Source organism: Fomitiporia mediterranea, assembly GCF_000271605.1.
Source record: "Fomitiporia mediterranea MF3/22 unplaced genomic scaffold FOMMEscaffold_3, whole genome shotgun sequence".
In the NCBI taxonomy this organism is placed as follows: Eukaryota; Fungi; Basidiomycota; class Agaricomycetes; order Hymenochaetales; family Hymenochaetaceae; genus Fomitiporia; species Fomitiporia mediterranea.
In genome coordinates, this window is record NW_006760388.1 from 3,558,494 (window position 1) to 3,571,656 (window position 13,163).

The 13,163-nt window shown below is 41.7% G+C and overlaps 2 protein-coding genes across 2 annotated transcripts; both read right to left on the reverse strand.

The window, feature by feature from the left end:
* Window positions 1-383: 383 nt before the first annotated feature.
* FOMMEDRAFT_119688 (uncharacterized protein) lies at window positions 384-2,726 on the reverse strand. Its single transcript, XM_007264238.1, has 16 exons — window positions 2,601-2,726; window positions 2,215-2,515; window positions 2,130-2,156; window positions 2,047-2,068; window positions 1,905-1,988; window positions 1,771-1,844; window positions 1,625-1,713; window positions 1,312-1,570; window positions 1,210-1,251; window positions 1,100-1,145; window positions 1,013-1,048; window positions 942-952; window positions 869-888; window positions 720-807; window positions 631-664; window positions 384-567 (listed from the first exon to the last, which is right to left on the reverse strand). The coding sequence occupies exons 2-16, from the start codon at window positions 2,436-2,438 to the stop codon at window positions 556-558; spliced, it is 1,068 nt and encodes a 355-aa protein (XP_007264300.1). The 5' UTR covers window positions 2,439-2,515; window positions 2,601-2,726; the 3' UTR covers window positions 384-555.
* Window positions 2,727-2,792: 66 nt separating this feature from the next.
* FOMMEDRAFT_78495 (kinase-like protein) lies at window positions 2,793-4,859 on the reverse strand (the record flags this gene model as incomplete). The annotated part of the gene is made up of 8 exons (XM_007264239.1): window positions 2,793-2,993; window positions 3,045-3,283; window positions 3,332-3,446; window positions 3,497-3,650; window positions 3,704-3,841; window positions 3,900-4,129; window positions 4,187-4,496; window positions 4,531-4,859. The coding sequence occupies 8 exons, from the start codon at window positions 4,857-4,859 to the stop codon at window positions 2,793-2,795; spliced, it is 1,716 nt and encodes a 571-aa protein (XP_007264301.1).
* Window positions 4,860-13,163: the final 8,304 nt, after the last annotated feature.

The following is a 13,163-nucleotide window of genomic DNA, read 5'->3' on the forward strand; positions in this document are numbered from 1 at the left end:
ATAATTTTTACTGGTCAAAAATGAGAAAATAAATTTCAAATAATGTTTATCATTATGTAAGTTATTTTTTAAGGTAAGGAATTGTGAAATGCCCCATGTGCGAGTTAGGAATATCCAATCGTCACCTGGGCCAAAATCACGTGGTGCATATATATAATTCAGTACACTTCATGAATCATAAAATCCAAGGACATGCCCGTGTTACAGTAAAACATACTTTTTTGCACGGCTCTTTAAATCAAAGATGTGATACCTAAGGCATAGCTTGCTGCTCTTTGCTTGGAGCCACGCATGACGGAATAGAGATACATATTGTTTAATAATTCATCAATTGCAAATCGAGAAATAAAGGTCATTCAGATCATATGAAAATAGCTTATAAAACTACACCCCTTGTTACTTGTGTTGATTTATTTACAATTTAAAAATTCGATCTCTTAACTCCTTAAAGGTGGGTACTGGATTTCCTCATGAAATCCTGCTAGATAAAGGTCGCTTCGAGCTCAGTTCTTCCGCTCATAATTTATGCTCGTTTCTTTCTGGGGTCGAAACGCATCAGAAGTATGCCTTTGGAGAAACGATTTGTCAGAAAGTACGAAAATGTTGGTAGTCATTCGAGCTAGCACTTACTGCGGCGTTTGGAGGACTCGCGCATCCACCAAGGCTATTACGAACGAAATAAGATATCAAGAAATATCCCAAGGGGGATTCAGACGTACACATTGAGCGGCCACGAAGTGAAAAAGAACGTATAACGCCCGTTTGCAGCGCATACTTCAGACAATTTCTCCAGGTCGAACATTTCGCCTATACGCAGAACAAAAACTTTCGCGATACTTCTTCCTAACTTGCAGAAGTGGAGACGTACCGATTGGCATACCCCACAAGCTTCGAAAGACAATGAATAAGAAAAATGTAATGAGTGGTTTCGCTGGACCTACCCAATTATGGTCTGAAAACAATAGTATTAGACCCGGGGGTTCACAAGAGACCGTATTAGCATAACACTCACCTGGTGCATATGAGTTCCTTCTTCAGGAGGCCAACGCTATATACTCAAGGGATAAGCATATTAGGATATTGCACAAACGGAAGTTACCTCAAGCGCCGGCTGGTCAGAAGCAATTGCCGCGAAGTGGTTGTTCCTGTATGGTACGTGCTAGTTCAACGTCCAGTCCACGTAAGCACGCAGCAAGGCACGATACATACCAGAGGAATCGTTTCATTTCTTCTGATTGCTCAATCCCAGCACTGGTCGTTTTAACGGTGAGAAAAGTACAATTAGTCGAAAACTCAATCAGGAGAACATACAACGTCTCTTGTTTGCCGCGCAATGCATCTTTATCTTCTTGACTGCTCTCATAATATTTCTTAATGAATCCGGCACGTATGAGAAGGATATCCGCTTGCTGGAACTTGACGCCTTCATCACGCGCACATGCTTCTAGGTCAGCGACAGTAATCCCATGAGTCGTCCACGGATCATACGGTAGCTGTTTGCCGTCCTTCGTAAAGAATCGAACCAAATCAAGGAACACCGCACGTCCACAGATACCATGCCGAGCCCAGTCTGTTCAATCGTTAGTAATGAAATAAGCAAGAATTGGAATATTTCTCTTTTTACTTTGGATTCCATATTTAATAAGGTCTTTATCCATCTTGAGAGGGTCCGCATTGGGAACTTTTCCCATCTTAAAGAATTCGGAAGGTGTACTTTATAAAGCGAGATTTTTAGAGTAACGTTCAAGTGTCAAGGGAATTCGGACCGACTTCTGGTAGAAGACACCATGTTTAATGATGCCGAAGTGCCTCAAACCATCCCACTGGGAACCCGATTGAGAGTTCTGCGAGCATTCAACATTGGATTAGGAATGAGTAGTCGCCACTTGATCAAAAGACCTTACAATACTAATTTCATCATCGTGCCAGGTTGCCGTCGGCGAAGGTTTGATGACCTCGATATGGGGTGGTTTCCGTGAAAAGAGCGGCTGCAAAGCAAAGAACGGTTGAGAGTCCGGACTTATTACATAACATGTAGTCTTCCACCTTCTCTGGGAAATTGAGAGGCCTGAGTTTTTCGGCAGCTCAATAATACCTTTCAATTAGTAATACAGGACTTAGTGGCGCACCAGTTCAAGCAAACAGTCTGTCCCGTTCTATAATAAGAATTCGTGAGCAAATGGGTATCTAGGAATGTACAACGGCGGAGCTCACTTCACTTCTCTCGCGGCTGACCGTAATACCTCCTCGGTCAGTAGGTTTATAGTCCCAAGCTCGTCGCCTTCACCCCACACGGTCCATGCACACCCTGCAAAGTCGTTAAATTTCGGGAGCTCATCAAACGTAGGAAGCTTGTCCCATTTCTTGTGCTTCTCTGAGCTGGAGCTAGAAGAGCCAGTCAAGTGAGAAACAAAAGTAGAGAGGCGCTTTGCAGGCATGTCGAAGATATGCTAGGTGATGTGGACGATGGACGGCTTGGGATGAGCCGATACCTTGTTTGTGCATCGCTTGAAGTCTTTATAGATGGGAAGAATTGAGTGTCATACATAGAACATGCCGTCATAGACCATGCTTCGCGTATTTTCAAGGAGACTACTCACATGATGCCTTTGGAAGTCATTTGACTCGTGGTGTGTGAATTAGACTGGCTTTCAGACGATAACCAATAATTGCTCAAGTGACTAAAGCACTGAACCTGGCGAACCGCTTCGCGTTAGTTCAGGCGACTGGAAAAGAGATGTAAAGCCGTGGTGTATTTCATTGGACAATAATACATATAATTAGTGGGTTTCCTAACCTCTGATAAACGGATGAACCAAAGCCTCCTTTGGCATAATTCTTCTACTCGGATCCAACATTAAGCACTTGTCCAGTAAGTCAATGAAAGATAAAATTAGTTTGTCCTCCTCATCATTGACCCTGGAAGAGGAAGACAAGAGACGAGCACGTAAATCCCGTGTAGGTTTCGCGATATGCACCTTTCGGATGATATCCTATCATTCACAATATTAGAAACAAACAAAAGTGAACGTTAAATTACTTACTGCTCCTGTCACTTTGTCTCGTTCCACACTTTGGAAGGTACCCATCTCATCAAAGTAGTCCTCGCCAAACTTTGCTTTCTTAATCATTTTGGAGTTAAAGCGGCCCTTTAGCTCCATCATAAGCAGGAGCATTTGGTTGTTAGATCGTCCCGGAAACAGAATTTTTCCAGTATAAAGCTCGTATAAGGTGCAGCCGATAGACCAGATATCCAAAGCGCAATCGTACGGGACACCCAAGACTGTGCCCATTGTCAGCTAAAGCAAGACGCGACAAACAGCCAACTTACTAATCTCTGGAGCTCGGTAGAATCGACTGACAAGGTAAGGTGTGATCTCATTCTCTGAAACGTCCGAAGCAGAGCCGAGATCGCAAACTTTCAGTACAGTTTTTTGTTCATTTGCCTGCACAAAAACGTGAGACAAGGCGCGTATTGGAATAAGTTAATGCGCACCAGAATATTATCAGGCTTGACATCTGCGTGCATAATGTTACACTTGCGCAGTAGACTCATAGCAAGGAAGAGCTGGTGAGCATATGCTCGTACAGCACGGATATTGAGGCCGACATCTTTACCAAAGCGTTTGACGACGTCACGTAAGTTCATGCTAATAATCAAAGTCGTTAGCTACGGTGAAATCATACTAACGTTCATGCTCACCTCAAAGATTCGAAGACAAGGCATAAATGACCGCGATGTTCGAAAGTCCTTTCTAAGCGGACAATGTGTTTCTTGTCCTCCGGATCGGCTTGGCGGAGCTTGGTCAAAATTTGTGCCTCCTTCAACCCAGCTTTATACCTAATTGGCATCAACCAACGATTAGCAATAAACAACTGATTAAACGGCACACACGTACATCGATTCCTGAGCACGGATAATCTTGATCGCGACTTCCTTACCAACTTCACTTGCGTCGCCGTGCAGAATGCGCGCCCGAACGACGTTCGCGAACATTCCTTTGCCTAATGACGAGAAAACTTGATATTTCCCGCCGTCAAGCTGCTCAGCGAGAATGACCTGATAGTAACCTTCCGCGTCAGCCGCAGTGTCAAGTGTAGCCGTAACAAGAGCAGGTGCAGCGGGTTTCTATAGAATCAATTAGTTCGTGAACAATGACAGATTTAGACGAACAAAGATACTGACCGAGATCTTTCTGACTTTCTTAGTTTTCTTTTTCTCAACTGTGTCAAGAGCGAACATGTCGTCCACGTCTTCTTCCTCTTCCTCCTCTTCGACTTCTATCATTTCTATCTCCTGATGCTTTTCATCCTTAGCAGTGACGGCACGAACTCGCTTTTCCTCGTCCTCCCTACGGTCGAAGCTGGGATCGTAGTCAGCGGCGGATATTTGCTCACCCGTTCCGTCAGCAACTTGGACCGCAGAATCTGACGGCTTATCCTCCTTGATAAGATCGAAGGACTCTATCGCTGGTGACATTGGCTGCGGCGAAGCTCTCCTGCCTTGAAAAATCAAAATGGATCAGGTACGGGTTAGTATGCGGAAAGGACAATAGCTTACTCGCAACCAAACTTCCGCCAAGTTTCTCAGTGGCACCCGCTATTGGACCGGGCCTGTAGTTCTTATGCTCAATATTAACCTCTGAAGTGGTAGGAGGCGGCTGCAAGACCGCACTGCTTAGTCCGGGGCTTGGACTTGCCGTCTCATTCATACTGAGGGCTGCTGAAGCGGTTCCGGCGTATTTGGCACGGATTGCCTGACGCCGAGCACGCCTTTCCGCCAGCGTCTCTTCCACAGGGTTTGATGCTGCTTCCTCAAGTTCTAATTCGAGCTCGGCTTGATCAGTCTTCTCTGGCATCGGAGCAGGAGGCGGTGGAGAAGCCTTTTGAGATACTCTCGTTGAAGCTGAGAGGGAACGCGTCGCGCTCCGGCTTGCCACAGGTGACAATCTGAACATTTAAATGTGTCAGCTTCGGATCAGACAGCGAATAAACGACTTACTCTCCCTCTTCGCGTTCAGAACTATGTACACGGGCCTCTTTCCGATGGTCCCGAGTAAGCTTTGAGTGGCTACGACCCCGATTTGGACTGTGGCTGCGGTTGGGACTAGGACCAGGGGGATGTCGGGACAAACGTCGGGAACGATCTTTTTCGTCTCTGTCAGGACGCCCGCTCGGCCGGCCATTACCATGCACTTTCCTATCACTCCTATATCGGTCCCTATATTGATCTCTTCCTCGATGCCTTGGAGCGTCTCTCCGCGAATCCGACCTATAGACGTCTCTGTCTCGCTCTCGTTCTCTCGTCTTGTAACGGTCACGATCGCGATCACCTTCGCGCCTTCCACCACTGCGCGAATCACCGTTTAAATATACATCCTTCCAGTCTCTTGCACCTTCATCCTTCGGGCGCTTTGGAGGATGACCGTTGGGAGAACCAGTCAACCCGATGCCATCCCATGAACGCTTTTGACTGCTAAGTCCTGCGGGCATGTTAGTATTGATGAAGATCGTAGTTTTGTTTTTAAGAATGGCCGCACGATAAAAAGTGAAGAAAGATGCGGCTTTTGTCTAGAGTGTCTAGCGTAAAGGCTGTCTATGGGATACCTGATGAGAATCGGGACGAGAGACCTGAGTTGTGAGGACAAGGTGACAGTTAGTCACTCGACGTGATTATGTGATGCCATCACATGAAGCTCGTCACGTCATGGGAAACTGGGTTTCTTGGCTTGGAATCTCATTTGTCCAGTCGAACGTTACTTCAAATTTAATCCTTGTGTTTACCATTCACTTTCATTTCTTTCAGCACAGAAAAACGTCAGAAATAGACACGTGTAACTTTTGTCTCTGACAATATGGCTACATGAATAAGTGTTTGAGTTATGACTGAGAGTTTGAGACTTGAATCCTTTAAATCCATGTCTTTATCTCTGTTTGTTGTATGCCTCTTGTTCCTTGCCCCTACATCAGAAAGAAGTGATCATCCTTCTGGAATGTTTCTCTACTCAAGAGCAGTCATGATTTCTGTATGTGATAGAGTGAATTGGATTTTATTTTTCAAAATTTTTTATACACAGTAAAACAGTTGTTCTGTCTACTACAAATATAAATATGGTTTTCAAGGAACAGCTGTAGCACAGTGTGCCTTGCTTGGTTAATCACAAAGCTTTGTATAGCTCAGAATTAAGAGAAGCATTGTTTTGTAAAGGTTAATATAATACTTTTATCTTGACAAATTAAAGTAGTATTTATATACTTGACTTACATACTATATCTTTAGTGTTGGAACAGTACTAGGGGAGTGCTGAACACTGTTATGAACAAGTTCTGAGTTTGTAGCAACACACAAAGGCTGACAGGACAAAGGTATCTTTGTTACAGTCAGAAATACAAACTAATATATGTACTAACAAAGAACTCACCTTTGTTGTAGTCAGAAATACAAACTAATGTAACAAAGGCAAAGAATACCAACTATATATACTAAGGAAATGGTCCATACCCAAAGGGGAAAATAAAAGGGGGAACAAAAAAGGGGGGACATAATACATACTTAAAGGGGAAGACAAAGGGGATAGTATGTATCTAGGAATACAGGGAAGGTAGTTATAACAAAAGGGGGACTTAATACAATCACAAGGAAAAGTGTGTGGCTTAGTGAGCCACTACAAGAATCTGTGTGCAGGACACACAGTTCTGTACTAGGACAGGTGTAGAACTGTACAGAAACTGTTGTAAGTTGTTAAACAAGCTTACACTCCTCCCCCCTCTAAAAAAATAGTACCCTTATAAGGATGTAAAGCTAACCATGTCAGCAACAGTGTAGAGGGGACCTGAAGGCTCAGCAAGGGGACCCAGGCTACAACTATTCTACACAACAGAAATACAGAATGTAAGTACTAGAATATAGTTAGAACTTACAGAATGGGTAGAGAGAGAGAGTGAGACAAGAGTAGAGTATATAGAGTGTGTTACAATTCTCTGCTCTCTTACCTTCAGTTCTGAGGGTTCTGCACCCTTCTGTACCAGAACTTAGGACTTCTGTCCCTCAGAGGCACTGTCTATAGACTATATACATACTGACTCTTACTACTACCCTTCCTTACTTCATCATTCCATTCCTTTGACCACTCCTTCATTCTCTGTTCATTCTATAGTCTCTTACCCTTTGTCTATCCCTTCATTCTTTGTACCTTTATCTTTGACATTCCTTTCTTTCATTCTTTGTGGCTTATCATTCTTAGTGGCTCATACTCTCTGAGTACTCTTGTATAGTTTAGTATATATAAGTGTACAAGATCAGACTAGTCCTGTAGTCTTGATCTTATCTACTCTAGGTAGTCCTGTACTCTTAGGCTTACTCTATATACTCTACTCTTGTCTCACTCTCTCTCTCTGCCTGTTCTACAAGTTCTGACTATGTTCTAGTACTTGTATTCTGTATTTCTATTGTGTAGAATAGTTGTAGCCTGGGTCCCCTTACTGAGCCTTCAAGTCCCCTCTACACTGTTACTGACATTAGATCAAGACTACCTATTACTACTCTACAACTCTCCTATGTTTTGAGCATTAGTACTTACTGTTGTATCAATCTCTTTCCTTTGTTCTGACCCTTTTACATTTTTAAATTTTAAACTTTCTAAACCCTTTTAAACTTTTGCCACCCTTCTTCTATTCATTACCCCTTTTAGTTTAGTACTGATCCCTTTGTAGTGTAGACATGGACCCTACTATGCTGACCACCACCCCTACTGTCCTACTGGATCAGTAGTTACAAGCAGAACTAGCTTAATATGTATAAACCTCTATCTAAGAGGCCTTTACTAACCACATGCCCCTAGCCCCTTTAAAACCCATTCCAATTGTTCCAGAAGTCACAACCTGTTCTAGAAAGAAAGTGTATGTAGCCTACCCTTCAGACTTTAATAGGCAGTACTTTGAGGACTTCCAGTACTAAGTTGAACTATACATGGCTACTACTTTAACCAATCTATCCTCAGATCTCAATTGTGTCCTATTCATCCTCTCCTTCATAAAGGAAGGCAATACAGCCACCTGGGCCTAGAACTGGATTGAAGGTCATTAGATTAGAAGCCTGATCCAACTTTAGAACAACAAGTCATACTCAGAATTCATAGGGCAGCTCTGTACTTCCTTCATTAATCTGAATGAGAAGCACAATGTACAGAACAAGCTTGTGTCTCTGTGACAGGGCAAACATTCTGCTAATACCTTCTTTCAGGAATTCAATATCTTGGCCTGGAAGGTAGGATTCATACTTAGGTTCAATAATGTCCTTATTAGAATGCTTGAAAAAGCTCTTCACCCAGAACTGGTCAATAAGATTCTTAGAATGATACTAGAACTAGTCACCTACACTAAGTGGAAGACATGCACCATCTCCTTCAACCAAGCCACAGCTTGAATGTATTAAGTCTGTACAGAACACTTACACATACATCTAGCTCTGACAGTTCTGAGCTCTTGGATTGATCCACCCATAATTTGTAATCAATCCATTCTGATAGACATTAGAGAAGCCTGAAAGTAAGGAGTATGCTTTACTTACAGAAAGTCAGGGCACCAAATTAAGGACTGTCTACAGAAGTAACAGTACATCTGTTAGGTTATTAGAGTAATAATGAGTGACAAGCAGGATTTGTAGTAAGAAGTCCTTTCTGCAAATCTGGAAGTCACCTCAGAACTCCTAGACCCTGACTATATACTCTAGGATTTTGTAGAGGCTCAACAGTAAATGTAGTACTGAAGAGCTATGACTTGGATTTTTTAATGGCCACTTTTGATTCAATGGACACTGTAGGATTAGAAGTAAATAAAGTAAGAAAAGTAGAAAAAGTAGAAAAAGTAGAAAAAATAAATCAACAAAATTATTTATTAGAAAGAAAAAAGTTGAAAACAAAAGTAGATAGTTCTCCTATTTCTTCTGATTCTTTTGATTCTTCTCTTTACACTTTATTCAAGTCTAAATCCACACAATCTGACCTGCTACTTCTGTGTCCTAAGATCTCAGAATGTTTGGAATGTTACCTAGCCCTGTTTACTACTCAGTAGTTTGTCCATAGTATCAAGTAGGGATGGCCTCAGCTGAGTTCACAGCTGAGGACATGGGTCTATCCTTGTTGAAAGAGAGAGGTTAATGAGGAAATGTTAGTGTATATACTTACCCTCTTAGACAATAAGGCTGTACAAGCTGTACATTCCCTTCAGAACAAGTAACAGTTCATCTAAGAACATTCTGAGTACTAGCTCTAGGTCCCTGTCCTCTTGGCTCCTTTCTCAGGATCCCCCCAGATCCAAACAACAGCTCTAGTAAATAGTAGATACACTAGTTTGTGTATTAATAAGGCCTTTGTGTAGGAACACTACCTCTCTACTTAATACATTCCACTTCCAATCCTAGTATACAATGTAGACAGAACCCTGAACCAGAATGGTTGGATCACTGAGTTTGTCCAACTATAGATGACCATTCAGGATTATGAGGAAAGTATTGAGTTCAGAGTCACCAACCTTAGAAAGACAGATGTCTTCATCAGATTCAAATGGCTCAAGGCTCACAACCCTACTATTGACTGGTTAGAGTAGACACTTGTGTTCAATCAGTGTCCCAAGTCTTACAGCTACCTTGTACTACTGTTCTAAGTAGATGTAGACACTTTTAATGTTACTAACAGTTCTAATGAAGGTGACTGGTTGTTCTTCTTTGACTAGGATAGATATGTGGATACATATTCTAGTCAAGGCAGAATAGAGTCAATCTGAAGGATGTCTAAGACAGAACCAGTCCAGAACCCTCTCAGAACAACTCTACTCTAGAACACACATAGACCCAGCCTGCCAGATTTTGTCTGAGAGTTCCCTAAAGTCTTTAGTGAAGAGGAATTTGACTAGCTTCCTAAATACTGTCCCTAGGACTATACAATTGAATTGACCAAGGGTTTCCAACCTAAGGATTGTAAGGTCTACCTACTTAATAGAGACAAGCAGGAGGCACTTAATGAGTTCCTTTAGGAAAATCTTCAGAACAGCTAGATCCAACCCTTAAAGTCCTCTATAGCCTCCCCTTTCTTCTTTATCAAAAAGAAAGATAGGAAGCTCTACCTAGTCTAGGATTATTATTGTCTTAATAAGAGTACTGTCAAAAACAAGTACCTACTCCCCCTGATTTAGGAGCTCATTAATAAGACACATACATTCAGGGTTTTTACTAAGTTGGATGTTTGATAGGGATACAATAATATTCAGATCCAAGACAGAGATGAGTAGAAGACTGTGTTCTGAACCAATTACAGATTGTACAAACTGACTGTAATGTTCTTTAGACTAACCAACTTGCCTGTAACATTCTAGTCATTCATGAATTACATTCTCACAGATCTGATTGATTTGGAGCATGTTAGTGTGTATCTGGATAACATTCTAATCTTCACCCAGACAGTTGAGTACTATTACTGACTGATCTGAGCAGTTCTACAACAGCTCTAAGATAATAAACTGTTTCTCTAAGAAGTAAAGTACTCTTTTGTACAGGAGTCAGTGGATTATCTAGGCTTTGTGATTGGTGGAGGAGAGGTCTGCATGGATCCAGCAAAGGTAACTGTAGTTTGGAACTGGCTACAACCTCAGAACTTGAAACAGGTCCAAGTGTTCCTTGAGTTTGCAAACTACTACTAATACTTCATTCAAGGCTTTAGTACTATTACCTAGCCCCTTCACAATCTCACTGGCAAAGATGTTCCTTAGTAATGGGAGAATCAGTAGTAGTCTGTGTTTGAGTTCCTAAAGTAGGCTATTACTAGTGAGCCTGTATTAGTAGTTCTAACAGTTGTAGACAAGTTCTGAGTTAAAGCCAACTCTTCTGACTTTGCAAATAGAGTAGTACTGTTCTAGTTTATTGACAGAAAGTAGTGTCTGATAGTGTTCTGATTAGAATCCCTCTCTGTAACAGAACAGAACTACCCTATCTATAATAAGGAACTCCTTACAATTGTCTGTTCCTTAGAAGAGTAGTGTTAATATCTCCTTAGTACTGTACAGAAGTTTAAGATTTAGAGTGATCACCTTAATCTCTAGTACTTCTAGGCACCCTAGAAGCTCAACTGCCACCAAGCCTGCTGGATGTTAGAACTGTAAGACTTTGACTTTGTACTGACCCACAAACCCAGAACACAAATGATGAAAGCTGATTTACTTTTGAGACAAGTAGGTTATGAAAGGGGGGAGAATGATAATGAAAATCTTGTTCTCCTAGACAATTCCTGTTTTGTGTCTAAGACAATCTGAGAGATCCAACTCAAATCCAAGAATGTTGACTTTGTCACTTACATACAGTAAGCTCTAAGACACATGTAGGACCAGGTCATAGTAAAGTAGCTAGAGAAGCAGGCAAGGGATTGGGAGGAGGATAAGGATGGATGAGTTTACTAGGAAGGCTGACTGTACATTCTAAAGGATTGGAAGCTGTAGGAGGACATTGTCTGAGCTTATCACAACAATCTGACTGTAGAACATCTGGGCCAACACAAAACACAGGAACTCATTACTCAGAACTACTAGTAGCCTAGAATGTAGAGGGAAATCCTAAAGTATGTGACTAGTTGTGATACATGCTAACAGACTAAAGCCTACCAGACAAGGGTTTGAGCTTCCCTACATTTGTATCAGATCCTGGATCACCCTTAGGAAGAAGTCTTAGTGAACCTGATTAGTAAACTACCTGAGTCTTAGGGTTACAATACTATCTGTATAATTGTCAACTGATTCTCCAAGCAAGTCCATGTGGTTCTGACCTGAACAGAACTCACTTCCAAAGGCATAGTACACATTTATCAGAATCATGTCTTTCAGTTACATAGACTCCCTTAGAAGCTCATTCATGATTACAGACTGTAATTTGAGTCAAAATTCATGTAGGACTTGTATGTGCTTCTCAGAATTCAAGGGAACCCTTCTACTACCTATTACCTGTAGACTGACAGTCAAACTGAGCAAGTCAATCAGGAGATTGAGCTCTACCTCCAGATGTTCATCAATCATTAGTAATCAGATTAGTCTGAATAGCTAGCTCTGACAGAATTTGTGCACAATAACTAGCAACACTCTGTAACAGGACAATCCCTGTTCTTCCTCAATCATAAGAGACATCCATACTAGGGGACAGTTCTGAACTGGAATAGTAGTTCTGAATCTGTAACAGACTTTGTAGAACAGATACACAGAACCAGGGAGGATACACAAGCTCTTTTGGAAAAGGCAGTACAGGTCATAAAGTAGAACTATGATTGAAAGAGGTCTACAGCCAAGGATTACCAGCCTGGTGACAAAGTTATACTGGAAGCTACTAACCTGACTACAGATTGCCTAATGAAGAAGTTGGACAATAAGTGCTTCAGACCCTTCATTATTGAAAAGAAGGTTAGTACCTCTGCTTACAAACTCTAACTTCCAGTAACATAGAAGTGTATACACCTAGTGTTCAACAAGGTTCTACTGTCTTAATACTATGATCTAGGTTTTCCTTTGTAACAAAGACCCTTACTGCCTCTACTGAAACTTATTGGTTCTGAACTGGAATACAAAGTAGAGTACATAGTGGATACTAAGCTACTGTATAGAAAACTCAAATTCCTTGTTCACTAGAAAGGGTACCCAGTTGAGGAGTGTACTTGGGAACCTGCTGAGAACCTTACCTATACTCCTAAAGCAATTTGAGACTTCTATCAGCTTCATCCTAGTGCTCCACACAAACTCAGCCTTACAGATTTCCAAGCCTTACCATTCTGACCTATACCTAAGCTACTAACCAAGCCTAATGTTTACCAATCAGGACAATTGGTTTTAGAGGGGGGGTGATGTTACAATTCTCTACTCTCTTACCTTCAGTTCTAAGGGTTCTACACTCTTCTGTACTGGAACTCAGAACTTCTGTCCTTCAGAGGTGCTGTCTATAGACTATATGTGTACTGACTCTTACTACTACTCTTCCTTACTTCATCATTCTATTCCTTTGACCACTCCTTCATTCTCTGTTCATTCTATAGTCTCTTACCCTTTGTCCATCCCTTCATTCTTTGTACCTTTATCTTTAACATTCCTTTCTTTCATTCTTTGTGGCTTATCATTCTTAGTGGCTCATACTCCCT

Excerpts from the sequence above, each read along its gene's own strand:
- FOMMEDRAFT_119688 (XM_007264238.1), bottom strand. The coding sequence starts at position 2,438 with ATGCCTGCAAAGCGCCTCTCTACTTTTGTTTCTCACTTGACTGGCTCT. Across the intron at positions 1,714-1,770 it reads CATGGTGTCTTCTACCAGAA|TACACCTTCCGAATTCTTTA; the intron begins GTCGGTCCGAAT and ends CGCTTTATAAAG. Across the intron at positions 808-868 it reads CTTGTGGGGTATGCCAATCG|GCGAAATGTTCGACCTGGAG; the intron begins GTACGTCTCCAC and ends TTCTGCGTATAG.